This window comes from Limanda limanda, chromosome 12 (assembly GCF_963576545.1).
Source record: "Limanda limanda chromosome 12, fLimLim1.1, whole genome shotgun sequence".
NCBI lineage: Eukaryota > Metazoa > Chordata > Actinopteri > Pleuronectiformes > Pleuronectidae > Limanda > Limanda limanda.
Window position 1 is genome coordinate 519,426 of NC_083647.1, and position 27,381 is coordinate 546,806.

At 41.2% G+C, this 27,381-nt stretch overlaps 1 protein-coding gene across 1 annotated transcript in view; it reads right to left on the minus strand.

Moving 5' to 3' along the window:
• si:dkey-288a3.2 (protein phosphatase 1 regulatory subunit 37) overlaps positions 1 to 27,381 on the minus strand; it is an 89,261-nt gene that overhangs the window by 48,257 nt on the left and 13,623 nt on the right. The window contains exons 4-9 of the mRNA XM_061082897.1: positions 24,813 to 24,858; positions 13,228 to 13,328; positions 12,920 to 13,039; positions 10,459 to 10,606; positions 8,128 to 8,283; positions 1,939 to 2,051 (exon numbers count right to left, since the gene is read on the minus strand). Coding sequence (XP_060938880.1) covers positions 1,939 to 2,051; positions 8,128 to 8,283; positions 10,459 to 10,606; positions 12,920 to 13,039; positions 13,228 to 13,328; positions 24,813 to 24,858 — 684 coding nt within the window. The remainder of the gene's footprint in view (positions 1 to 1,938; positions 2,052 to 8,127; positions 8,284 to 10,458; positions 10,607 to 12,919; positions 13,040 to 13,227; positions 13,329 to 24,812; positions 24,859 to 27,381) is intronic.

Sequence of the window (27,381 nt, forward strand, 5' to 3'; positions counted from 1 at the left end):
AGCAACAGACCCACAGAGCATCCTCTGCTGAGTTAATTTGCACCGCAAACACACTTGGGAGCCCCCCGCCCCTTTTTTTTTCATGCTGAGTTTCAGCACACAGAGGCACCGGTACATCCAACGCATGGCAAGAAGCTTCTTTGGCAAGTAGGGTAGGAGGAGAGGGAGAAAGAGCTTCTCCGATGACTATGCACAAGGGATAATAGCAGACAATTAAAGAGGCGACTGCGTAGTTGCGAGTGTGTGAGAGTCAAGCATGGTTGAAGCCTGTCAAATGTAAACCACAGGAGGGTGAGCGAGAAGTTTAAGGGGGGTAGGTGTGTGAATCAACCAAATGCACAGTATGCTTTCACACATGACATGCTGGCTTTTTATGAAAATGATGTTAAACAAAAAGTAAATTTTAAAATGATCAGCCAAATTCTAGAATCTGAGTCAAGTGGATTTAGACCCAGATATGCCAGCCCTCATCTTAGTCCTTTAAAAGACAAGCAAACAAGCCATGAGGACAGATAGGATAACCCAACCAGAAAGATTAATAACAGCTTTCGTCGTAATCATATTCAATTCGACCAGCAACTGTATAATTATCGTCATTATGGCCTGCAAGGACATCTACTTATCCCACTGAATGGCAGCACACATGAGCAGCACTCCTTAACACACATCTATTATTTAATCAAACTGTTCCTTCTTTTGGTAACACCAGGGACAGGCGGGGTGTGTGTGTGTCAGGCAGGCCTTTAATTTCTAGCCTTTAGACTTCCCCAATCGCCACTCACATAACGGTGCAGTTTATCCTGCCATTCATGCGGAAGGAATGCATGTTATTAAAAGTGTACAATGAAACCTGTGGAGGCGGGGCATTTTTCATTTCCTAAATTCTGGATTGAGGAAAACAGATTATTTCAGCTAGTGTAAAGCTAATAGGACTACTAGGATGTGTTCGCCTACATGCGTTATCTATTGCACTTCTGTCAGTCATGGAGGAGGGACCCCTCACATGTGGGTCTCTCTGAGGTTTCTATGTTTTTTCCCCCCCTGCTAATAGGGTTTTTTGGGGGTACATTTTCGTCAGCTAAGGACAGAAGATGTCACATCTTGTTATGAGACAATTTGTGATTTGTGAATAAAGTCGATAAATTCGTTTGGATAACTGTAATTCAAAAGTAAATTTAAAGGCCTCCAGTTGGTCCAAATGTGCAGCACGAGTGCCGACAGGAACTAGGAGAGATCATATTAATCCTTTCTAAGCTTCTCTGCATTGGCTCCCTGTAAAATTCTGAATATAATTCAAGATCCTTCTCCTCACCCACAGAGTCCTTAAAAATCAAGCTCCGTCATATATCAAAGAGCTCATTTAAGGTTAGACTTAAAAACTTACCTTTTTGATAAAGCCTAGTTATGCTGCTTTAGGTCTAGACTGCTGAGGGAACTCCCATCATGAACAGAGTACTTCACCCCTTCTTTTCTCTGCCCTCACAATTATTTATTTTACTACAAGTCACTAACTTTATGTTTTTCCATCCCATAGTACATGAAACATGATGGTACAAAACAGTTCCTCTCCTCTCTCTTATTGTCAAATCCAATTGTAATGAATCCTGCCAGCCTGCTGAAGACAATAACATCTTTATGGATGCTTTAACGCTTAGCAATGTGAGCAAGATAATAGAGTGTGTTGCTCTGGTCTGTATTTACTCTTAATAAAGAAAGGGATGTTTATTTTCTAACCATTTCATCACCGCCTTAAAATACAAGGTTTTTCTGTAGTATTAAAGGCCCACATCATGTTGCAGAATATGCATATGTTTTCTACACAATGACCGGAGACCTTTCTCTCTCTCTCTCTATTTTTATGCTGACTTTAATGCTTTCATTTTTTAAAACTTCTATTACTATCTATTATTTCACTAACATCCGGTATTTCTTACTTACCAGAGTCTTGGCCAGATGGACCATACCCTTTGCAGTGATCTGGTTGTTCCTCAGCAGTAAGACCTTCAGACCTGCTGTCTGCCACCTCAGACCATTACACAGTTCCTCCAGACCTGCATAAAAAATATAATGAAATTATAGTTATTAGCAGAGCATGTTCAAATTAACTGCTTGTCTGCGCTAACAGATGTTTAGTGGAAGTGTTACTGCAGTATTATTTATGACTCGCGCTTCACTAACGATGACAACCAATGTGCTTAACCTGGCTACAGAAGGCATTATGATTAATAAACAAACAGCAAGAACTCATTCATCAAAATATCAAGAGTCGTTGAGAGTTAGTCCGAGTTCTGATGAGTGTTGTTCTTGAGGGGGTCCTTTAATCTCCAGGGAGAGGGAAGGGAGAGGGAAGGTGAGGGGTGAATTCACTATAGGCAAAGGGAATAGGGGAAGCTAGGAACGGTTCAGTATGGAGACTTAGCTTGTATTATTCAACCAGGACAGAGGGGATCACTTTCCAATCTAAAGAGGTTAGACGAATTTTTCAAATCCACTTCAGGCTCCAGGGATCGGCTTCTTTTCCTCTTGGTCCAGGATGATTGTGGAAAAAAAACAGCTGGTTCTTGGCTCAACTATCCAGAAACTTAATGGTGGCTCAGAGAATTGGGTCCATTATTCAGGCTAAATCTAGAAACCTCGGAAATCTTCCTCCTCCAAGGTTTCCTGAAGGATGTCTACTACTCTTTGTCTTTCCAATTTCTAACCCAGATTATTTGTTTAGGTTTGAATCCAACATTACAGCAGGTTTTTTTGTAGTTCCTCAGGTGCTTTTATTTGTATTCCCTTATATTTTCCTCAACATCTGCTTTGAGTTGTTTTAGTTGATGGACAACACCTTAATGGCGGGTATCAGCCGGGGAAATCTTTCACCTCAGAACTTTATCTATTGGACTATTGAGCTTCCTACCAATTTGTAACAGGTTATCAAACATTTAAGTGTACGATTCACTCTCTGTCACATTAGTCTGTGGATGATATGCTGTGGTGAGATTGGGAGTCACAATTCATTGTTCACAGATGACACAACCTGGGGACCACGATCAGACTAGATGTAATCAGGTATGCCCCATCTGGTAAAGATTTCCTTCCTTGGGAATTGAGCCACTGTCCTAGCTGTAGCAGTCCAGCAGGTAATTAATCTACCATTACTAACAGGTATTCTTTTTCATCTGAACTTCTTGTTAGTGGACCCATAAGGTCAATGCCTAACAACTCATAAGGGCCTTTGACAGTGGTTTGTTGGATCTTTCCAGCAGGTTTCTGATTACTTGCTTTCATACTTTGGCAAACAACCCAATTTTTAATGAAGCTTTTCACATATGCCCACATTTCAGGTCAATACATTAATTCATAAAAGCCTTTTATAGGTTTTGCAGATACCTGCGTCTCCACTTAATGGATTGTCGTGATAGTTTTTAAGTATCTTCTGAACCAGACTATTGTCCATGTAGAGCCTAATGTGGAACAGATTTATTTTTCAAAATCCTGTTAAATGTTTGTGTTGTCAGCTGGCTGCTTCATGATTTTCTCCATGTTAGGCTCTATATGTTGCTCCTCCCAAATTGTTTTAAAGGAAAATAGGGATATACCCATCTCCTTAATTGGAGTACAAGCAGCACCGGCTGTGAGGGGGGATCCTTGAAAGAGCATTAGGAGCATATTTAGTTCACCTGTATTCCACAATAAAGTTGAATTGTTGCAATCTTTGTGCCCATCTGATCAAACAACTTGTGGTTTTTGTTGAGGAGAGAACCCATTTCAAGGCCGAATGGTTTGTAATGACAGTAAAGAGATTTGGGTCCAGATATTGTTGGCATCTTTCTAGAGCCCAAATGATTGCAAGGAACTTTTTTCTGTTACAGAGTAATTTCTCTCAACTCAGTTCAAAGTTTGACTGGCATTAACAAGAACGACTTGGCTTCCAGTGTCTGCTCTCTGTGTCAACATAGCTCCAAGAACTGTATCACTTGCATCAGTATAGACAAAGTAAAGAAAGTCAAGAATTCTGGCATATTTAATTAAAGAAGAAAGATTTTCCTTTTTCTTTAGATCATTCAAGGGCTCAGCAATTTTTGAGTCTGGTGCAAATTATGATACCATCTGGCATGCCCCAAGAAACTCTGAACCTCCTTGAGGTTAGTCCGTACTGGATTGGACCAATTAGGATCCGCACTCCTTTACCAAAAAAACTGCCTGTCGATTTATGTTTTGAATCAAGCTTATGTTTGAGCCCGTGTATTGGTGATTTAATAAAATATGCTCAAACGCAACACTTGTGTCTCTAGCTGTGTGTGGGAGTGCCCTGTGATGAATAAAGACTGCAGTCTACTGCAGTCTTTATTCATCACGGGGCTTTCAAGTGATGAGAGATAGATATATTTAGAAATGTTACGGAATCAAATGTTACATAGTCTGTTAACTGTAGTTGATAGTTTACATGTAGAAAATTTTTCACCAAATTGTGGTAGCACTAAATTATTATAGATAGGTAGCTGATAGTTAGCTAACGTTAGCAAGCAAGTTAATTTCATTGTACTCGTTTTGGTCTAATAACAGCAAGATTGTGTTGCTGGTTACTCTTAGATTGCTTTGTTGCTGCAGCAGCACAGGCATGGTGACCCACCTTTTGCTAGAGTGCCAGTGATACCATGGTGTACTTGTGGCAACTGTAGGGACATACGAATGGTCCATAGGTATGTCCCTACAGGAGAGGAAATGCTCTGGCCAGGAAATTGAAAACTGTGTGAGTCCACCACCAAGTCTTTAAACATATTCACAGACGGTACCAAGAGAACATTATGATATTAGGCCATATTAGAGAGCCTGAGAATTACAACAGGCAGTACCATAATGAATTGTATAAGCATTTTATTTATTGGCAACATGGCTCTGTAGGGCAGGGGAACCCTCTTGTCATTCCCAGCTGCTGTGTTGGAGGATTCAAGTTTTCTTATCCACAAGCACAATACACAGATTGTATGCCTAGTTTTTATCCCTGGCCTCTGAGTTTCTTTCTAGATCCTCTGGAATCTTCTTCACACACTTGCATATGCATCATCAAGACATCAAACATATGTGGATATAATGGTGGGATAAAGACAATTATTAGTTTTATTTCAGATGTATCTTTATTTAGAAATGCAATTGCATTTCTATTACTATTTTTACACATTTGCTTTGCTATATAAAATTATTTATGAATATATTTCTTTTGTTCATTATTTACATTTGTTAAATTGAGTTTACACTAGAGTTAAATGTGAAACCATTTCTTAGGGTTGCAGTTCTTTATCTGTCGAAAGGATTTTGAACCATTATACAAACACAAAAATCCATTTCTGCTGGTGTGTCTGATGCGGGTTAATGTAGCTACTTGGCTATACCTTCCTATACTTTCTTCACACTGCTCCGTTAAGATGCAAACGCTTTGGAAATAAGATTTCTGCATGATCTAAATAACTTTTCAAAAAGCCTGCTTCATCCATCCACATATACAGTGGGGCAAAAAAGTATTTAGTATTTCATCATAGGTACACTTCAACTATGAGAGACAGAATGGGGGTAAAGAATCCAGGAAATCACATTGTAGGATTTTTAATGAATTAATTGGTAAATTCCTCTGTAAAATAAGTATTTTGTCACCTACAAAGAAGCAAGATTTCTGGATCTCACAGACCTGTAACCTCTTCTTTAAGAGGCTCCTCTGTCCTCCTCTCGATACCTGTATGAATGGCACCTGTTTGAACTCGTTATCAGTATAAAAGACACCTGTCCACAACCTCAAACAGTCACACTCCAAACTCCACTATGGTCAAGACCAAAGAGCTGTCAAACGGCACCAGAAACAAAATTGTAGACCTGCACCAGGCTGGGAAGACTGAATCTGCAATAGGTAAGCAGCTTGGTGTGAAGAAATCAACTGTGGGAGCAATTATTAGAAAATGGAAGACATACAAGACCACTGATAATCTCCCTTGATCTGGGGCTCCACGCAAGATCTCACCCCGTGGGGTCAAAATGATCACAAGAACGGTGAACAAAAATCCCTGAACCACACAGACCTAGTGAATGACCTGCAGAGAGCTGGGACCAAAGTAACAAAGGCTACCAACAGTAACACACTACGCCACCAGGGACTCAAATCCGGCAGTGCCAGATGTGTCCCCCTGCTTAAGCCAGTACATGTCCAGGCCTGTCTGAAGTTTGCTAGAGAGCATTTGGATGATCCAGAAGAGGATTGGGAGAATGTCATATGGTCAGATGAAACCAAAACAGAACTTTTTGGTAAAAACTCAACTCGTCGTGTTTGGAGGAGAAAGAATGCTGGGTTGCATCCAAAGAACACCATACCTACTGTGAAGCATGGGGGTGGAAACATCATGCTTTGGGGCTGTTTTTCTGCAAAGGGACCAGGACGACTGATCCGTGTAAAGGAAATAATGAATGGGGCCATGTATCGTGAGATTTTGAGTGAAAACCTCCTTCCATCAGCAAGGGCATTAAAGATGAAACGTGGCTGGGTCTTTCAGCATGACAATGATCCCAAACACACAGCCCGGGCATCGAAGGAGTGGCTTCGTAAGAAGCATTTCAAGGTCCTGGAGTGGCCTAGCCAGTCTCCAGATCTCAACCCCATAGAAAATCTGTGGAGGGAGTTGTAAGTCCGTGTTGCCCAGCGACAGCCCCAAAACATCACTGCTCTAGAGGAGATCTGCATGGAGGAATGGGCCGAAATACCAGCAACAGTGTGTGAAAAGCATGTGAAGACTTACAGAAAACATTTGAACTCTGTTATTGCCAAAAAAGGGTATATAAAAAAGTATTGAGATGAACTTTTGTTATTGACCAAATACTTATTTTCCACCATAATTTGCAAATAAATTCTTTAAAAATTAGACAGTGATTTTCTGGATTTTTTTTCTCATTTTGTCTCTCATAGTTGAGGTATACCATTGATGAAAATTACAGGCTTCTCTCATCTTTTTAAGTGGGAGAACTTGCAAAATTGGTGGCTGACTAAATACTTGTTTGCCCCACTGTATCTAAAAACTATCACATGACCCTTTTCGTACATTGGATATGTAACTGCCAGTGTAAACAGGAAGCAGAGAATTTACTCTGCAGTTGTTTACCAATTGGTGTGAGACCTGGGTATGCCTTTCCTTAGACCAACTTGGTGGTGGAACTGTTACCAACAAAGCCTTGTTTCCACAAAAACAACCTGGAACTTTTAGTCCCAAGATCTTTTGTCAACTTTTAGCCCAAAGGCTTCTGTAGGACCGTTGTTCCACTTGGTTCCAACCAAAGGGAAATAACCAAATTTAGCCTGCTGGCATATAACCCTTGACTGCAACAAGCAGTTCCAGTTCAATTAATTCATGGGAAACAATATATACATATGGCGAGCAACACTGAGTTTCAATTGCAGGAACTTTCCACCGGACCTAGAAACCTTTACATACTCTTTTTTTTTTGTTTCCACCACAGGGACCACGATCGAAATAAAGTTCCAGGGAAAACTTTTAACCAACAAAAAAAATCCTGCCCTAGGGGAAGTAGTTTACGAAAGTACATTAATGTTCGGGGTGGGGCTTTCATCACTAAAAATACACGATTAGTTGAGAGCTGGCTGCTAAGGTAAAGTATTACCAAAGGGACTTTTTGGGTGAATGAAAACATTTGTCAAGTTTTAATTGTGAATATGCAGCTTAAAGAAAGGTTGCACACTTGCAAAAAATGCTCTTATTCACCCTATTCACGAGTGAGAAGATAAAATGGCTTTTACTCATCTTTTTTAGATGTTTAGTACAGAGGTAGATTCTGGACATTGTTTGCCTAGCTTTGCACAAAGACTGGAAGCAAAAGGAAACTTGTGTAAATGCTTACATATATTTCTCCCATTTAAAGACCTGCTCATTCTACCTTCAGGTCACAACCTTACAATAACTCATCTACCATACACATGCCCTCCATTAGATCAATGTGAATTTTAGCACAACTAAGGTTTTACAAGACTGAAGGCTCTTCCAGACCTGTACACATTAATATTACATATTTTCACATATACATTTTGCACTGTGAAACTTTTAACAAATGTGTTTTCATTCTCTACCATAAAAGAGCATTTACCAGCATCTGCTACAGCATTGTTGCTGAGCTCCAGAGTCTGTAAAGTGGTGTTGTAGCGTAGCAGGTCTCCGAGCTGCAGAGCATCCTGGTAGCTGTTCAACAAGTTGTTGGTAAGGTGGAGCTTTTGCAAAGCCCGGTTTATCTTCAGTGCACCAACTATGGGCAGCAACAAAAGAAAAGAGTGTTCATAAGATAAGGAATACAATCTAGAATTTACTCCCCTAGAGTCCAACCATCTGGTGAACATAACTTGATAATTCTTTTAAGTTGTAAGATTCATCCCCAGATATACAGTTGTTGCCTGGTGGGAACCCAGTTGTGGATCAGGTCTCTAGGGAAGCAACAGCAGATTTTGCTGCAAGGTCAAGGGACTTGCATGCAGGGGGTGGAATCTTATTGGAGAATGTGAACCACGATAAGTAAAGATCCGTGCTGGAACAGTCACACAGACACATGTGGCCTAATAAGTAGTAGGCAGTGAGGACCGCTATGTACAAAAAAAGGTTTTTCAAACTTTCCCTGACTCAATTAAAACATATAGATTAGTATATATTGATGTTAGATATTGTAACGGACTAGTAGTTAGGTTTATATTTATGTTTTGTTATGACTTATGTTCAGCTAAGTACACCCTGTTAAGTATTGAGATGTCCTGAGGGTCAGTGAACAGGTCGGGATGGGGCATATGACAGTTCTAGACCAATGACTGTGGGGTTGTGTGGGAAGGCAGGCTCTCATTGGCTGGTTTGTTGGCGGGTCAGGGGTGAATGAGGAAGGGGAGTCAAGAAAACGAGTGTTGATGTGGGGAGTGTCGGGGTTACGAAGAAGAAGTGTGACTTGTTCGTTGGACTTTAATAAAGTTACAAATAAAGAGAGATGTTCCCTGTTGTCTACAAGCGAGGACGCTACAATATGATCCACTGTTGAAGGCTGCATGTCTAGGTGCCAAACATGAAACATGTAACTGCATTTACGCTGATAGATTGATTGATAGCAAGTGAACTTGAGCATGAAAACAAGAGCACAGCAGGAGTCGTCGCCTCCTGAAATTACTGCTATAAAGATCAAGTGATACTCCATTCTAACAAGAACAAGGTCAGCACTTCATTGCAGAGTCTTCTCGGATCAGGAGAACTTACAGAAAACCTGTCACATTTTATGACCCTCCTCTTGAAAATGAATAACATTACTTTTTTTCCCTCAATATTTTCATTAAGGTTCTTTATCATGGCTTTAGCTGATGTTTATGAGGCTTAAATTGTATTCATGAGTGTGTCGTGGACATTCCCTGTGCATTTGGGTAATGTGTACTGTACTGAGGTACACATGTGTCTGTGTTGCCTGGGCCCTTGCTGCCCTTGCATCCCAATCGATGCTGAAGATTTGATCAAGCCTGTTGGGCTGCATGTAGAATGCCAACATTGTCATTAGGCACAGTGGGGACCAAATGGTGGAATCGGTGGGATTGATTTGGTTGACTCCACTGTGAGTGCCCTATACTGCAATCACAGGCCCCTCCGATCGAAAGCAATGATCCTCAGCCGGGACCCCCTGTTGGGAGGAAAGGTGGGGGCTCAGCACAGACAGAGTAGGCAGGAGTTGGGTGAGGAATGAATGTGGAGGAGGGAGGGTTGCAGGGATGTGTCTTTGTGGGTAGTGGGGGGGAGGGGTAATGCACAGACACTAAAATATTAAATGAAACTTGTAGAAAAACAAATGGATTATTTCTCTATGCCAAAAGTATAAGGAAGAAAAATCGTGCTCATTGGTATTTTTCATCACAATGAAATTTCAGGACAGGACAATACAGAACATTTTTGCCATGACTTGAGATAGTGTACCAAAGTTTAAAAAAACACTCAATTGTATTTTGTATTTGACTATCTAATGAAATTGTATACATGGTGAGAACATTTATTTTTTCCTCATAATGACTTTTACTGCCACGTCACAATCTAGCTAAGCACATTTTGGCCTCTTATTAGCTAACCTTGATTATGTGTTTGTGTGTGTGTGTATGTCCTGGCTTCCAGAGCCCTTATAGATGTGTGCATTGGTGTGTAAAGTGACAGGTAGGAGATTAGGCCTCTAATCCGGGTCTAGTCCTGGAGAGAAGGTCGCAGGTCAAAATCTGGTCCTGCTGGTCATAGGACACACAAACTCACCCAACCCATCCAAACACACATACACAAAATATCACAAACTTGTGCACACATGCTGTAATTAATATTTTCACACAGTCCACACTTTTACATGTACAATATTTAGAGGCTAATGCTCAGGAGTATTCAGTGAGGAAATAGTGAGTGTGTGTGTGTGTGTACATCATACCCAGTGTGTATAGTGGCATGCCACTGAGCTGGGCATTGTGAAGGCGCAGCACTGTGAGCCGGCTGGTCAGCAGAGCTTTAGACAGAGACAGGGCTGGGTAGTCGACCATAGGCATGTTGCACATATCCAGTCTTGACAGAAACACACTCTGAAACACACATACCTTTTTGTATAAACAGTTGAAGACAAGTCTAATTATTTTCATTTATATAAATAATGTAATATCAAAGTTTTTAACTTGAATGAACTCAGAATCTACAGGTTGAATTTTGTCAAACATGCAGTAATGCACTATGTAATACAAAGTGAGATTATATTCTTATCCTTTTAATTTGCCAAATACATTCAGGAGGAAATATAGACCGTTCAGTGGTTAGATTTATATCTAGTGGTTAATAGTTTTATATGAGTGTAAGTGTGAGATCCTGAAACACAATGGACATTTGGATGTATAAAGTAGCAAACTGAGGGTTGCCTCCTATCATTGTATATGTTGTTTAAGAGTTGGTTAAGATTTGAAAATGACTGCCTAATATTAAATATGAGTTATTTTTACTTCATAAAACTAACAGCAACATTTTAACTTTGACACATACCTCAATGACCTCATTCAAAATCCCAATGACATTTGTAACAATGTTCACCTGAGGCTGTAACTCTGCTCATCAAACACCAGTATGCTGTACAATGACAAGTAGGAGTAATCAGAATCTTTCTTATTGATGTTGCAGATACTCCTTTAGTTTTATGCGTACATTTCTGTTGATAATTTGACTCATTTACCCCTCGTGATCGATCACACATCACTCATTTTCATGCTGTATTGGTGCATGTGTATTTTTCTTAATTAAATCTTAATTTATTTCCCAAATTAAACTGGAAATATCACCTGGACAGCCATTTTACATGTAGTCAGAAAACATTATGTGGGATTCACTGGCTTTCTCTCTCCTTTTCTGCAGGCCCCCGGTTGGTTATGTTGCAGCCTTAGTTGGCTTCACCTTTTGGTTTGCCCCCCCCCCTGCAAAATGTTTACTCACTCACAAGCACAACCTACACCACTGATCCTACAGGTCACACTCCACTGCTTTGTAATTGTTGGTATTCTTTAGTTGTCTTTAATTATCTACTGTTGGCTCAATTAATATACTTTTGTTAAGAGAGCGAGAGAGAGAGAGAGCTTCAGACAAATTTAAAGAGAATTTCTCTAAGCTTCCCTTTTTTCAGATCCATTATTTAATGACACTGGCACAGAGCCCAAAGAGGAGGTGTTTAAAGATGTGATTGGGCCAGCCCAAAAAAATCAATGGGCCGTTTTACCTCTGTTATTTGCCGATCAGACACAAAGAAGAAAACTGCATCAGCCCAAAAGGTATGTTGGCCCACCAGAAACAACAAAGGCAAAACATTTTTATGGAAATGGTTTAAGATTGCAAGGTTAAGAATGAATGTATAAATGTCATGTTCAGACCCTCTGAGATGACCCGGTTGATCATGTGGCCTTTTTTGTGTGGAGGCCCCGAAACATGCTGTGAGACTTCAAATGATTTTAGTAGATCAGTACAATATGTGTTGTCAGTACAGCTGATATTGAATTGGAAGGGGTATCTCCCTCCACATCTGATCTCAGAACAGTGTTCTGTCCAATAACAGATGTGATGTTGCCTCTTTGCTAAGTCTGGGGCTTGTCACGCAGCAAGTGGAGCAATATTTTTAGACTTCTACACTTTGAGGAAAAAACTACCTCTGACTGTGTGTGTGTATCTCAGGACAGGAGAGTTGAGTCAGGTCCCAGCCCGTGTAGAAGAGAATTTGGCTGAACTATCCTAGCTAACACTGGGTGAGAGGCAGGGTACATGTCACATCACCATTGCAGTACCACCTACATCATGAATCTTAGCATTGCTTTATAATTTCTTTATTTGTTCATATTGTTAAAGCTGAGTACCTTGAATTATTTTATCCTGGTTATACATATAAACTTACAGTTTACATCTAAAACCACATTGACCTAATTTACTACTGTACTGACAATTTTGTCAATTTGACCAAGCAAATATATTTCCTCCTCCAGAAATTTCAAATTACAATACCAGATAGAACAAAGAAGTGAAGCTAAAACTAAAGATATATTTAACGAAAACTACTTTTACAGAAATGTTAAAGAAAGGTTTTAAGTTTCTGACAATCTCAAAATCCTTATATTGAGATTACATAATGTCCCGCCCTAAACCCTAAAAGTAATTTTGTATTTGTATTTGACTGATTGATCAGTTGTTTTCTAAGTTTGTGTGTTTGAATGTGTTTATGCTTGTGTTTGCTGTGGCAGACATCACACTCTGTTTGCTTTGCCCTCGATCTCCAATACATGTTATCTGAAAAAAACTCACTTTCTAGGATCTACATTATCCCCTGGAGAAACCCTATAAGAAAAGATTACTATTCCACTGCGTCAGCAAACCTGCTTTATCAAATGAGCGAGGGCCCTCCAACCGGATGTTCCCATACTGCTGTTGTCAGAAATATCAAGATGGGTTGTAGATTCATAGTACAAAATCATATCCAGCAAAGACGATGCTTCCTGGAAAAAAAAATAGTGAGGTAGGAAAAGTGAGGAAAGCAAGGCCTCAAATTTGAAAGGAATGTTATGAAATTCTTTTTTAAATTAAAAAAAGCCTATAATCTGATACAGGGTGAGACTTGAATATGAAACTGTGTTGAAATTGGAAGACGAAGATGAGCTAAATAAGTTTTGCTCATAAAACTCACATTTTCTTCCAGTTGGGCTGCCTGCAGATTGATGAAATCAAAGTGCAGTGATTTCAGGACGACTTCCAAAGCTTCACAGGAGCGGTGGTCTAATCGCTCACCTTGATAGAGGCAAGCAATCAAACAGAAGATAATTGGGAGGCTGTTTGCTAACAGGCACAATTGCACAGCTCTAAATCTGCTTTATTCTTTTTCTGAACTGAACATTTCAGCAAAAATCACGACAAAACAACTTCCTTGATAGGCAAACCTTTTTCTGTGTGTGCGTGCATTTTTCTTTTAATAAAGTTCTGAGACTTTATCAGGAGCAGAGAAAGATAAATAATGACATCTACAGTTAGGAACATAATTTAGTTTTTGGATGATTGGACTGCCAAGACGTGACTGCTCGAGTGTCCATTGATTACTGACTGTCTGCACAACATTGTAATAAATAAAATTACACCAACACAACTTCTCAAATTCCCTGACATAATCTGATTACCTAGAGATGCTTTCCTCCAAAATGATACTGAGCCATGTAAACAATTTAAAATTCATATAACAACAGTAGTCACTAAAACAATGTACAAATAAATTTAACGTTAACTAAGACCCAATGGTGAAGTATTAGTACATTTATCTAAATCTAGTTTTAAGTTACTTGTATTTTATTTGTAGTTTATTAGAGTATTATTTTAGATATACATTTACTTTTTACTGCATTTATATGACAGCTGTAGATACTAGTAACTAGTTCTGCAAATATACACTACTCTCACTTTATAAATGATAACACATCTTTTTAAATGCCCTTGGCCAATATACTGATGTCAATGTTGTTTTCCTTATTTTTTTAATTTATTTTATTACATGCTCTATGGGCCTTACAATTGTCCACTGTGGACTGTTGGGACCTAGTATTTGTGAACAATAAATATGAATTTAAGGTTGAACTTAAAACGTTCCTTTCTGATAAAGCCTTTATTTAGGGCTGGATCAGGTGAGTCCTGAACCATCCCTTAGGTATGCTGCTATAGGTCTGGACTGCTTGGGGAACTCCCATCATCCACTGATCACTTCTCCCCTTCTCTCTGTCTCTCTGCCCACACATTCAGTTATTTACATGTCACTAACTATGTGTCTTTTATCTCCCATTGTCTCTTTCTGTCTCTCTTTGCAGGTATCTCCGACTCCAGAGCTGCAGGATAATAACTATTATTATTATTACCATTTCTATTATTATTAACAATAAAACCTTTCATTACTTAATTAAACGGTTGCTGCTATCATTAATAATCAATAGCATCTTTACACTGTTATGATTTCATTATACTGTAACTACTCAGAGCTGATGCCTGATGCTGCACAAGTGTTCCTGGTCTCCCTCTACTCTCTCCTTCATCTCTCTCTCTCTTCTCCATCCACCTCTTCTTTCCTGACCATTTTTATCTGCTCACCCCAACAGGTTGAGCCACATTGAGTCTGGTTCTGTCAGAGGTTTCTTCCAGTTAAAGAGTACATTTTTTCTCTCCACAGTTCCCAAAGTGCTTGCTCAGAGAGGGAATAGTTTGGTTTCTCTATAAAACATTTTAAGGTCTTGACCTTCAACATAAAGTGCCTTGAGATAAGGTTTATTATGATTTGGTGCAATACAAACACAATTGAATTGAATAGTTAGGTCTACATGTGCCGCCAAAGCCTGCAACCATGTTTCCTTTGTTCTGGAGAGAAAGGAGAGCCTCCAGAACTCAGTCTCCCAGGATGCTTTGACTTCACACCTAGGTGTTAAACTTCCAAAAGGCACGCGGCAAGAGCCTGCAGAAAGGCTGAAATAAGGTTCTCCGACTCCGTTAAGGACGGAAGGACCGATACGACGGACTCTTTTTCATTTATGGTTCTCCCAAGGCTTTAGATGCTGAAAACAATTCACCGCCAGAATGTTTTTTTTGTCAAAGACTAGCTTAGAGAATCGTAGTTGACACCCAGCAGGTCAAAATGCTAACTGCTAAAAATGCTAAAAAGATACTAACTACTACCAAGTGTTTGCTTATAACCTGACGGTATTTGAGAAACAGTGTCATGATGGCCGTGGAATAAAGGCCGGAGCATGCTTCTGCGTTGTCAGGGGCCCGCAAGCACGCAGTTGTAACGCAGGACTCGTTCTCATTCATGGTTTTCCAACCGTTGCGCGTGTTGCCATGCAATTCCCCGCCAGAACACTAGGCGGAGTAATTTTTTTGTCGAAGTCGGCTCTTCTTCGTGTGTGGCACGAAGAAGAGCGATTTATTTACATCGCCACGGCGGCTCCTCAGAGCCTTTTTCTGGCGGAAAAATCCGCCGGTCAGTGACGGGTTATACTAGTGGTCATACTTTCGGATCTCTTCTGCCAAGTGCTCTTCTATTTGGTCCATATTCGTTCTTCTAAATCTTCCGTGGTTTCCGGGCATGAACCGGAAATGCAACTCCGGAAATTATGTAGCTAGCAGACCAATTACAGCCCTTGCGGGCGGGTGACGCTTGCGGGGCTTTGCCGTCTAGTTAGAAAAATTGGCCGACGCACGTAAGGACGTAAGAAGGGCTACGTTAGCACGTAGGGGGCCCGGCAGGGCTCTTGCGCTTCCGGGCCTGTGAAAACGCAGAAGCATGCTCCGGCCTTTAGAGTCGTGACAGAGGGATTTTGCGCTGTTACCACCGCAGTCAGCATGGTGGCTAGCGCCGTTATGACAGGGCGTTATAACCGTATGTGACCGTACACACATGCCGTTAGTGCTCTAACCAGCCACCGTAAGCCGGACAACTCCGCTGGCTTAACACACTTGCCACATTAATCGTAGAATCGTAGTTGTGTTTGGGTTTATTGTGATATAGGGAATAAAACAGGAAGTGTGAGGTCCGGAAATGTGAGATTCCGGAAATGATGTGGTTCAGAGATGATGTCGTTAGCGGACCAACCACAGCCAAGGAGTATCCCTAGGCTCTCCAACATGCCGACGGATAGTTAGAAAAATCAGAGGTGCACATAGAGCTCTCCGAGGTGCTCGGAGGTGCTTGCATTCAACTAACTACTTGCTCTAACCTCGCACCAACACCTCACACACACATCTCCCCAAATTTAACACATACATGTGACCTCAACCACATGAGTCAACCACTCCAGAGGATCTTTTGTCTTCATAGTGGCCAGCCCCCATTTTGTATGTTAGTAGTCTAAGGGTTATGTGGGCTTGTTTCTTACCATTTTGTATAGGATGTTCAATTCAACATAGTCTAATATTTATAATAGAAACTTAATTTATATAGCACCTTTCATCAGGGAGAATACATCTCAAAGTGCTTGACAAGAAAATGTAATTAAAACAGAAGGGCCTCTGTGTCCTGCTACAGTGTTCATTCACATGTGAATGTAAGTCAGCTGCCCTTTGAAAACATGCACAAGCTGATCAGCCATATCAGGATCTGCAGAGCTACAAATAACTACTTCACTGTGATACTGAATGAATTGACATTTGTCTAACCAATAGCCAACATTTACTTTAATGGCTACACAAAATATGGCCAATGTGACACTAATTATTATTTGCATGGACAGAATATTTTATGCGGTTTCTTATTTTTTCCTTCCTTTAAACAAAAACATACTGAATCATGACACCAAATCCCAGGTACCTAACACAACTTGTATCTTATCTACAAAGTAGCCATATAGTACACATTTACTATATAATATGAATACATTCATTTTACCTCAATATGGTATTAACAATACTGCTCCCTGAATTCTATCTTCATTCACTCATCACTGTTCAAATCTGAACAGCATTGCTCTCACTATTCATCTGCCCTTTGTAGAACATATGTAATCAACCTTTTTTGTTACAGCTTTTTCCCCCTCCTTATCCTTTTCCAAATTGTTAATCTATTTTTTTGTAACCCAACCATGCGTTGGGAGATAATAGGGAGCAACACCTGCAGTCAGATGTCATCAGTGTGTAACAACAGTGATGCCCATCACGGAAGTTTAACACTGCTGCTGTGTACAGATTTGACTGCTGCTGTAGTACTTCTTTATTTCAGAGAGCTGGCAATGTTTAAAAACTTTGTAAGAGAGGACATTTTGTCCAGTCTTCACTATTTTGGATCAGAGTTTGTATAAGGTTTTGACTGAAAATAAAGTTAATGCAATAGGTGATAAAGCCAAAAAACAATATTATGTGTCTCAGTGAGGTGTACGGCCACAAGCTGTCCACATTTTTCACTTCCGTGAGATTGCTTGGCACTGAATCTACAAGGTTCTGAACTCTGGAAGCATGAACGTGAATGTGAAAAATAAAATCTCTCATAGGTTTTCAACATTCAACGAGTCATAGCATATTAGTCACATTATTTTCATACTCATCAAATCCTTCAGTTATCTCTGTTTAATGGATGAGGGGACTTTTTTCAGGTTTACCGATCACCTATCTGTAGATTCAGATTGACTTAACTCCGTTTAAACTAGAAGAAACATAACACCAGACTCAATGTGGGCAGCCATCTGCCTCAACCTGTTGGTGTGATTGGAGAAAAATGGGGTGAAAGCAGGGAAGAGAAGAGGGAGAAAAGGTGCGATTGTGTTGATGTTTTGTGTCAGCTGTTCCACTTCTGAATAGGTGTCTATGACAGAAAGATGTTTTTCTCAGTTAGAACAGCTCTGATTATTAGACTCTCTCGCTCTTTTAGGAATGTACAGTGTGGCAGTCGACCATGCCAAGGGGCTCTCCCATACACAGCCAGAGACGGTTCTGTTGCTTTTCAGCATATTTTTTAAATTAAACAGTTAACATAAATCCAAAAGTCAAACTTAAACTTTCTGAGCTTTGCAGCTCAGTTTCTGTCTCTCCCGTGTGTCTCTCCCCGTGTCTGTCACTACGTTTACATGATGGCATAAACCCGATTTCGGCTGAAGCCCGGTTTCTCTATCCATGGGGGGTTAACTGCTCTATCTCAGGGTACATGGCACTGAGAAATCCGACTCTTGTCCGAAAGCATTTCATACCCCGCTACGATAGGTGGCGCTGTTTTCATTACAGCTAGTGGTGATAAAGCCATTTCCGCTTGACCTCGTCACCACTACCAACAAAAAACAACAACAGCCTTCAACTCAGCATGCGAGAAAGATGACGAACGGTGAGCAAGGTGAAGCTACGTCCCTCTACATGATGTTGTGCATGTTTACTCTAGGAGTACTGCGAATGCGAACGGCGCATTTCCGGGTCACGGCCAGGGAGGGAGGGAGGGAGGGGGGAGGGGGGGCAGGATCTCAAGCATGCGCAAAGCGACATCTCCAGTTGTTGTCTAGCTTCCAGAGTTACATGCGCGCGTTGTCCGATATACAGCCAAATCCGATATACTTATCTGGGGGTGGTTATCCGACTTCAGTCGGACACAAGAAATCTAGATTTTTGGAGTTAGAGATAGATAGAGATAGAGTACTTTATTCATCCCCGAAGGGAAATTAAGTTGTCATAGCAGCCGGTATATTTGAATACAATAAAATACAATACAATAAAATTAAAAATATTGAGGTAGAAAGAATAAAAAAACAGAAGCACAAGATAAAATACAATAAAATAGGTAGATAAGGTGCATTGGCAAGATGATGGTAAAAGTACTGATGATATGATGGTAATGGTATTGTTAGACAGTATATAAGAATAGTACAGTATATATAGTATATAATAAAACATAATATATATTTATATATGATAGTAATTATACCAATATAAAAGCAGTATATGGTAATAATGACAGCAACAGTATATATAATAATAATAGTAATGGTGATATAATAATAGTAATTATAACATGTACACATAAATAAATATGTGTATATAGACTTATGTAAACAAGAATATACAGAGTATGATATGATATATAGTAGAAGTATGAATATGAATATAAGTATTTGACTATACAATAGGTAATATAATATACTATGAGTCTAAGAATATGTAGACAGAGTGTGCAAAAGAATATATTATTGTATAAAATGATATATAATATCAATATGGTTTATATGAACAAATATCACATATGATGTGAAGTAAGTGTATAAGGAGCAGAGTGTTGTACAGGTACACAGTGCAAGGAGACAGGTTTAGTGCAGTTCTGTGATGGGGACTCTGACAGAGGTAGATGAGTTGAACAGTCTTATTGCGGTTGGGAGGAACGATTTCCTGTATCGTTCCTTAGAGCAGCGGGGTTGAATGAGTCTGTGGCTGAAGCTGCTCCTTAGCTTGTCCAGGGTTTTGTAGAGGGGGTGAGAGGGATGGTCCATGATTGCCAGCAGTTTTGCCAGCATCCTGTCCTCCACCACCTCCTCCAGGGTGACAAGCTTAGAGCCAACCACAGACTCTGCTTTCCTGATGAGTTTTCTCAGTCTGTTGGCGTCCTTTGCCTTGATGCCCGCACCCCAGGACACCACAGCAAAGAAGATGGTGCTCGCCACAACAGACTGATAGAACATCTGCAGCATCTTGTTGCAGACGTGGAAGGACCTGAGCCTCCTCAGGAAGTAAAGCCGGCTCAGGCCCTTCTTGTAGACGGCCTGTGTGTTGGTGGACCAGTCCAGTTTATTGTCCAGTGTGACACCCAGGTACTTGTATGCCGACACCACCTCCACATCCGTCCCACCGATGCAGACAGGCGAGGGCACACCACTCCCCACACCACTTCACAAAGCGGTCAACCAGGTCCCTTTACTCAGCCTCCCCCCCGCCCTCAACACACCCTACAATGGCCGTGTCATCAGAGAACTTCTGTAGATGACACGACTCAGTGCAGTGCTGAAAGTCAGCAGTGTATGTGGTGAAGAGGAAGGGGGACAGTACAGTTCCCTGGGGGGCCCCGATGTTACTGATCAGACGACCAGACACACAGTTCTGTAATCTAACAAACTGCGGTCTGCCCGTCAGATAGTCATCGACCCAAGTGATGAGGGGAGCACTCACCTGCGTGCCCTCCAGTTTGGCCTTCAGCAGTCTGGGCTGGATGGTGTTGAAGGCGCTGGAGAAGTCGAAGAACATGATCCGGACTGAGGTGTTGGGTCTGTCCAGGGAGGAATAAGCCTTCTGCAGCAGGTAGATGATTGCATCATCAACCCCAACATGGGGCTGATATGCAAACTGCAGGGGGTCTTGTGATGGGAACACCAGCGGCCTGAGGTGTGCCAGGACCAGTCTCTCCATGACCTTCATGATGTGAGAGGTCAGTGCCACCGGCCTGTAGTCCGCCAGTGCAGCAGGACGTCCTTTTTTGGGCACTGGGACCAGGCAGGATGTTTTCCAGAGCACTGGCACTCTCTGAAGTTGTAGGCTCAGGTTGAAGAGGTGCTGGAGAACTCCACAGAGCTGGCTGGAGCATCCCTTCAGCACACGAGGGCTGATGCGATCAGGTCCTGCAGATTTCCTCTGTTTGAGCCTCTCCAGCTCTCTCCTCACCTGGCTGGCTGTGAAGTGGAGTGGGGGGTGGGGGATGTCAGTGGTGGGTTTGAGGGTGGAGGGGATGAGGGTGGTGCAGAGAGGTGTGTGTTGTAGGAGGTGGTGGGGGGCTGTGGGTGATGTGAGGATGTCCTGGGGGTGGGAGGTGTGGGAAGGTCTGTGGTGAAGGCCAGCGGGGGGATGGGGGGAGGTGGTGACGGGGGTGGTGGGGGGAGGTGGGGGGTTGTTGTTCGGAGAAGCAGAGGAGGCAGTGGAGGGTCCGCTGGGGGTGGGGGGGTTGGAGTTGAACCTATTGAAGAAAGAGTTCATCTCGTTCGCATGTCCCTCATCCCCCGCTGCTCCCCCCCTCTCCTCTGGAAGCCGGTGATCTCCTTCATCCCACTCCAGACGTCCCTGGTGTTGTTGTCTTCCAGTTTGTGCTCCAGTTTTCTCCTGAAGTTGTCCTTGCTCTCCCTGATGCTGCGTTTGAGCTCCCTTTGTACACGTTTGAGCTCTGCACTGTCCCGTGATCTAAAGGCCCTCTTCTTCTCGTTCAGTAGGGCCTTCAGGTCGCTTGTTACCCACGGCTTATTATTTGGGTAACAGCGAACCTCTTTAGTGGGGATGGTGTTGTCAATGCAGAACCCAATGTACTCAGAGACACAGTCAGTCATGCCATCAATGTCCTCACCATGTGGCTCATACAGAGCAGCCCAGTCTGTGGCCTCCAGGGCTCCACGCAGTGTTTCCATGGCCTCAGGAGACCATTTCCTCACAGTCCTCACTGTGACTGGGTGCTGCTGAACCACAGGCTTGTATGATGGTGAGAGCAGGACTAGGTTGTGGTCTGACCTGCCCAGTGGTGGCAGGGCAGTGCAGCTGTATGCATCCTTCACATTTGCATACAGCAGGTCCAAAGTCTTATTTTCACGTGTTGCACATTTCACAAACTGGAAGAAGGTAGGGAGTGTGGATGAGAGGGAGGCATGATTGAAGTCACCTGTGATGAAGATGAAGGCCCCGGAGTGTTGTGTTTGTAAACCTGCAGTCACAGTGTGGATGACGTCACACGCTGCTTCCGCGTTCCCGGATGGAGGAATGTAAACAGTGATGGCGAAAACACTGGTAAACTCCCTCGGCAAATAATACGGACGAAGTCCGACGGCGACGAGCTCGATGTCCGGGCTGCAGACACGCTGTTTAACCGTGACGTGCCCGGGGTGACACCACCGGTTGTTTACGAGCACGGCGAGACCCCCTCCTTTCTTCTTGCCGCTCGCGGTGGTGTCTCTGTCGGCTCGGATCGTCTGGAAGCCGGGGATGGTGACGTTGGAGTCCGGTATCTGTTCGTGCAGCCACGTTTCCGTGAGACACACAACACTGGACTCCCTGAGTCCCGCTGCGTCCGGATGAGCGCTTCCAGCTCGTCCACTTTATTCGCCAGGGATCTCACGTTTCCAGTGATGACTGCAGGGATGAAGGGCTTAAACTTTCTCTTCTCCATCCTCAGTTTAATCCCCGCTCTGCAGCCTCTCCATCTCCTCTTTAACTCCTCCGGGATGATGGGTCTCTCTCCGGCCAAGAGGGCTGTGTGCCCTAGGGCCATCAGCTGGTCGCGGGTGTAAACAAAGCCGGCGTGTGTAGCCGGCATGCTCCCAGTGATCCGAAGAGACCGAAGTGCAGTTAAAAGTTGTAAAAAGTGTAAAAATCAGTAGTAAAAGCACCTCGTCCTTGTGCGGTACGACGATGCTTAGAGCAGTGCAAAAATAAATATAAAAAACAAACAGCAAACCTAATAAAAACACAATAAACCGACGGTAGAACCAGGAGCTGCTACAACAGGCTGCTGTTAGTACGGCGCCATCTTGAATTATGAAATGGATCTTCGATTGAAACCCGACAACGCCAGAAATCGGGTTTCAATCGGACACATGTAACCGCAGTGTGTGTCTCTGGCTGAGGCAGCTCAGCCGCTTCCTTATAACCCTGAGGATCAATCAGGTAACAGCTCTCACCGCCGCTGACTGATCTTCTGTACAGGTGAAGGTGCTCTCCCAGCCCCCTCACCTCCACAAACTGATAATGCCTGAATTTTAACAACTGAATGGAAACACAACCACTGTCTCTTTCTCCCTCTCTCCTCTGTTTTCTCTTCAATGTACTGGACCATCGACCATCCTTGGACCTGATCATTGTTCTCCAGGGCCTTCTAGAAAGCAGTTTAACCAAAGTAACAAAGGTAGAGCCTCACCTAGAGGACTTAATTAATGAACCCTAAGGTGGTGACTCAAAGAGTCTGAAAAGCTGATCTGAGTTGGTTCAACTGGTGAATGAAAAAAATACATAAAGGGACTTTTGAAACAAAACAAAAAAAATAGCATTATTGAAAGAGCCTGGTAAAAGTTAACATGTGTGTGGTGATTTGCAATTAAAAAGAGTTAGTTGTTGTTAGTTTAAATTATAATTGGACAAACTGACCCTTTTCATTTTCAGTAAGGTTTCTGGACATTTTGCCCTCGTCTTAGTGAAAGAAAAACTTTACTTTTCAAGTTTAGTGAAGACCAAGAATGTGTATAGTCAAAATTCAGTATCAGTTTTCAAATAAAATTTCATCCACTTAATTTATCAAGTAAGAAAACAACTTCACAGTCAAAAAGGAACTTGTTCAACAGTCTTGAGAAATCTTCTCCTTATGATGTTCAGTTATGTCAGGACTGTGGCAGACAAGTATTAAATTTATTCTCTCATTTTCATATTAGATTGTACATTAATTTAAGATCAATAGTTTATAAAAGGTTATACAATTCAAATACAGTTTTATGTCATATACAGGTGTCATATGCTGCTCACATTGTTAAGCCACCTGAGACAAATCTTTGAGTTGTGATATTGGGCTATAACATATTTCTCCAAACTATACCGTACAGATTTGAACTGCATTTCGATTTTTAATTCAGTTTGATTTTGAGGCCAAAAAATGTCAGTTTAGATTAGAGTCAGGAGTCAGAATTATAATTTTTAGTTCAGGATTAGGATTTGAATTTGAGCTAGGATTACATTAAGTTTAATGTGCAGTTTGAAACTAAATTTTGGTCTAAGATTTACATTTGAACTGGGTTCATTGAAATTTAATTGAAGAGCTCCCATTATATTTGGTTAATGATTAAGATTTGTGTGTGGATTAAGATTTTAATGGATTAGTTGTGATATGCTGATATGTGATATGTTATCAGGGTCAGGAATGATGAATAAGGGTCCAAAATAAAGCTCAACCACGTTCTTTGTTTTCAAGGTATATCCAATTAAATATTTCTATCCACAAGCTATAGTGAAATCATATTTTACATGATGGGCTGGTTAACTCATCACTGAAATCATATAAGCAGAAACTGTCCGTAGGATGAGTCATCAAAATACTAAAAAATTTTACAGGAAGAGAATTTCTGATGATATTTACAGAGTATCAAAAATATGTATTGTATGTAACATACTTAACTAGAGGTATGAGAAAAATTTACAAAGAGACACAGTGTAAGCACTTCTAATGTTGTGTGTTTAAATGGATAATATTTGAATCAGGTTTGGTTTATCTAAATGTGAGTGCTATAATTGATATTAGTTTAGGATTAGTGGATTTAAATTGTTCGGATTTTTGACTTGGAGTTTAAGTCAGATTTGAACTATTATCAATTATCAATTTAGGAGTAGGATTAAGATATAGGATTTAAACAATCAAATTCAATGTCAAGTCAATCCTATTTAGCTTACAATTTGGGTTTAGGGTTAGTATTTGAACGAGCGCTGTGTTTAGTTACATGCGAGAACAGTTTGGGTTTAAGTTTACAATCCATACAAGATTAAGGTTTAGTTTAGTGTATGATCAAAGTAAATCTATCAAGAATATTCATGACTTGGATTTGAACAAAGATTACCTGTGGTTTTTAATGTATTTATTTTGGGGTTACTAAAGTGGTATCAAGCAGAGTAAGGTAATGGCTAATGAATAATGAATGCATTATTAAGATATTTTGGTCCGTCTATTTACACTTCCAATAGACGAGAAACATAACAAAAGAATTCAGTGTTTCATGAATGTCACATAAAGTCCTCAAGCATATTTATGATGGAGTGAGGCGTTCAGCTTACCTTTGAGATCCAGACATGTCACACTGCCACCTACACATTCACCCTGCTGAGAGAGAGAGGGGGAGAGGGGTATAAGCAGGAGGTGTGAGTGAAAGGTGTGAACACGCACGCACGCACGCACGCACACACGCACGTGCACACGCACACACAGACACAGACACACACACAGAGATTTGGCAACAAGAGTGCATCATCCACACTCATGGTCTCTTTCCGCACGGCCTCTCCATCCATGCCACACTGAAGTGGTTTGAACAGGTAGGCTTATTGGACACCAAAGCCTGAATTATAAATTTCACACAGTTTACCGCCGCCGTTGTTGGTGACATGGCGTCCTAATTAACCAGTGTATAATAATTAGAAACAGCTGGTCATCAGTTGATGTGTTCATTTGCCAGAGCCACTGCTCTACATACATCTAATTTGACTGCATGAATCACTGGAGGTGGCAGATTTGTGCACATGGTGGAAAACACTGATTTGTTGTAACATTTTATTGGCAAAACAGAGAAAGAATATTTTGTAATTTAAAAAAAAATATATATAGATTTATAGATAATGAAATTCTGTAACTGGGATTATTGTGACAGGGGTTTAGCTACAATATATCTAGATGATTTTGGCTTTTTATTAAAAAAAAAGCTGGCTCCATCTCTGACAGGAGGATGACTGGTTAATTTGTGGCACAAATTCTCTGCTAGAGAACACTTTAGTTAGCCATATTTTTTTTTAGCATCCCTATTTTCAACCAATCAACTTGACGTGCATTTGAAAATGGTAATGGTAAAGGGTCTGTATTTATATAGCGCTTTTCTAGTCTTGATGATCACTCAAAGTGCTTATTTTGTGCATCGGCAACCTATAAACAGCCTTCTCTGTTGAGATCTTTATGTGTGTCTTCAGAATAACACAGTTAATTTCACTGTTAACAGTGATGATGTGTCTGACGTGAACACGCAATCATTTGCACTGAGTATCTGATGTGAGAAACGTTTTTCATCTTTTTGTCCATATTGTTTTAATTGGCTTACTGTGGGCGGGGCTATGTTGGAAAAATGTTATAATGCATACACCTAAGCATCAATCAGGATTTACCACCATTTGAATCAATGCTAATGTTGCCAGGCCTGATTCCTGAGACTATTCATACTATATACTATTTATTTCCCCCTAAATTTCCTCTCTGCTTTAGGTGTTGGAAGTGTGTCATGCCCTCCACAACCACATGTCAGTGACACACTGGCATTCTTACTGCCTCTCCTACTCATCTTGGCTGGCTCGCTGAATTGCCGCCTTCATATTTCCGAGCTGTGCCCTGTTTCCTCTGTTGTAGCTAAATATGATTTATTGTTCAAAGGAACACGGGTGGTACAAAAGAACTTGGAAGGCTTTCCCCGCTCGGCTCTCATGCTGCAGAGAGCGAAGCAAGGGAGGAAACAAAAGGACGGCGACCATAATGTGCTCCTGTTGAAAGAATTAGACAGATCAAGCAGACGTAAATTGCACTGTTTATGTATACAAGAGGCTTGTGTGTAATTGGTAGAGGTTGCTGAATTTCCCCAATAATCAGGACACACACACACAGGCACACACACACACACAGTCAGATGTCTATCAGAAATAAAGAAACAATTTCATCTCATTTGTGTTTGCCTAAATTTTCAATTTAATTTCTTAAAATCCAATATCCTTTATTTTCCTTAAATCTCCTTAATTCCTTTTTTTGTTATCCTTTAATTTTTGTTTGATTCATCTACTGGATCACCCCTTTAGACAATAAAACCTCCGGCTAGAGTATTTTTTTTGTCTGTCAAAGCAACAACTATAGAAGGGAAAATAAGTAGTAGTGTGTGTGTCCGGCTGGTGACTACTTGTGGGACTGGTTAATTTGTGGCACAGAGCCAATGAACGATGCTCAGTAAGAATGTGGAAGCAACTGGCTTGCTACCCATAGGATTTTTTGACAAACACACAGAGAAAGAAACACACACACAGCACTTCCTCTTCACAAGAAATACTACAGTGGCAGCTGTTTTTCATCTTAATGAATTTCTGAACTTGTTCGTTCCCTCTCCGCTCGCTGCTGCCTCGTCGTTAAAGACGGAAACTGAAGGCGCCGGCTGCCAAATCAATTGATGTGTCAGGAGGGAGAGAGGACAAAACGGAGTGATAAAAATAAAAGTATTCCCTCTCACACTCTCTTTCTCTGTCTCTCCGAGACACATGCAGGCAGTAGGAAAAGACATAGAGAAAGGGATCTGATTTCCAAACTTGACTCTAGTGCATTCACTATTCTTTACGCTGCCGTCCACAGCTGCTCTGCCTCTCCCGCTGGCTTTGTATTTAAAAACTTTTCATATATATATATATATATATATATGTTTGTGTGTCTGTGTGTGTAAGATCACGTATATATTTTCAGCATACATTTTCCAAGCTGTCATGGGTAAAAAGTCACACCAACATTTTCCTTTCAGCGTCTTTTCTGGATAAAGGATAAATTATTTAAAATAACACAATCTTTTATCTAACACCCTTAGAAAGCAGCAAATTAAAAATGTAAATTGGG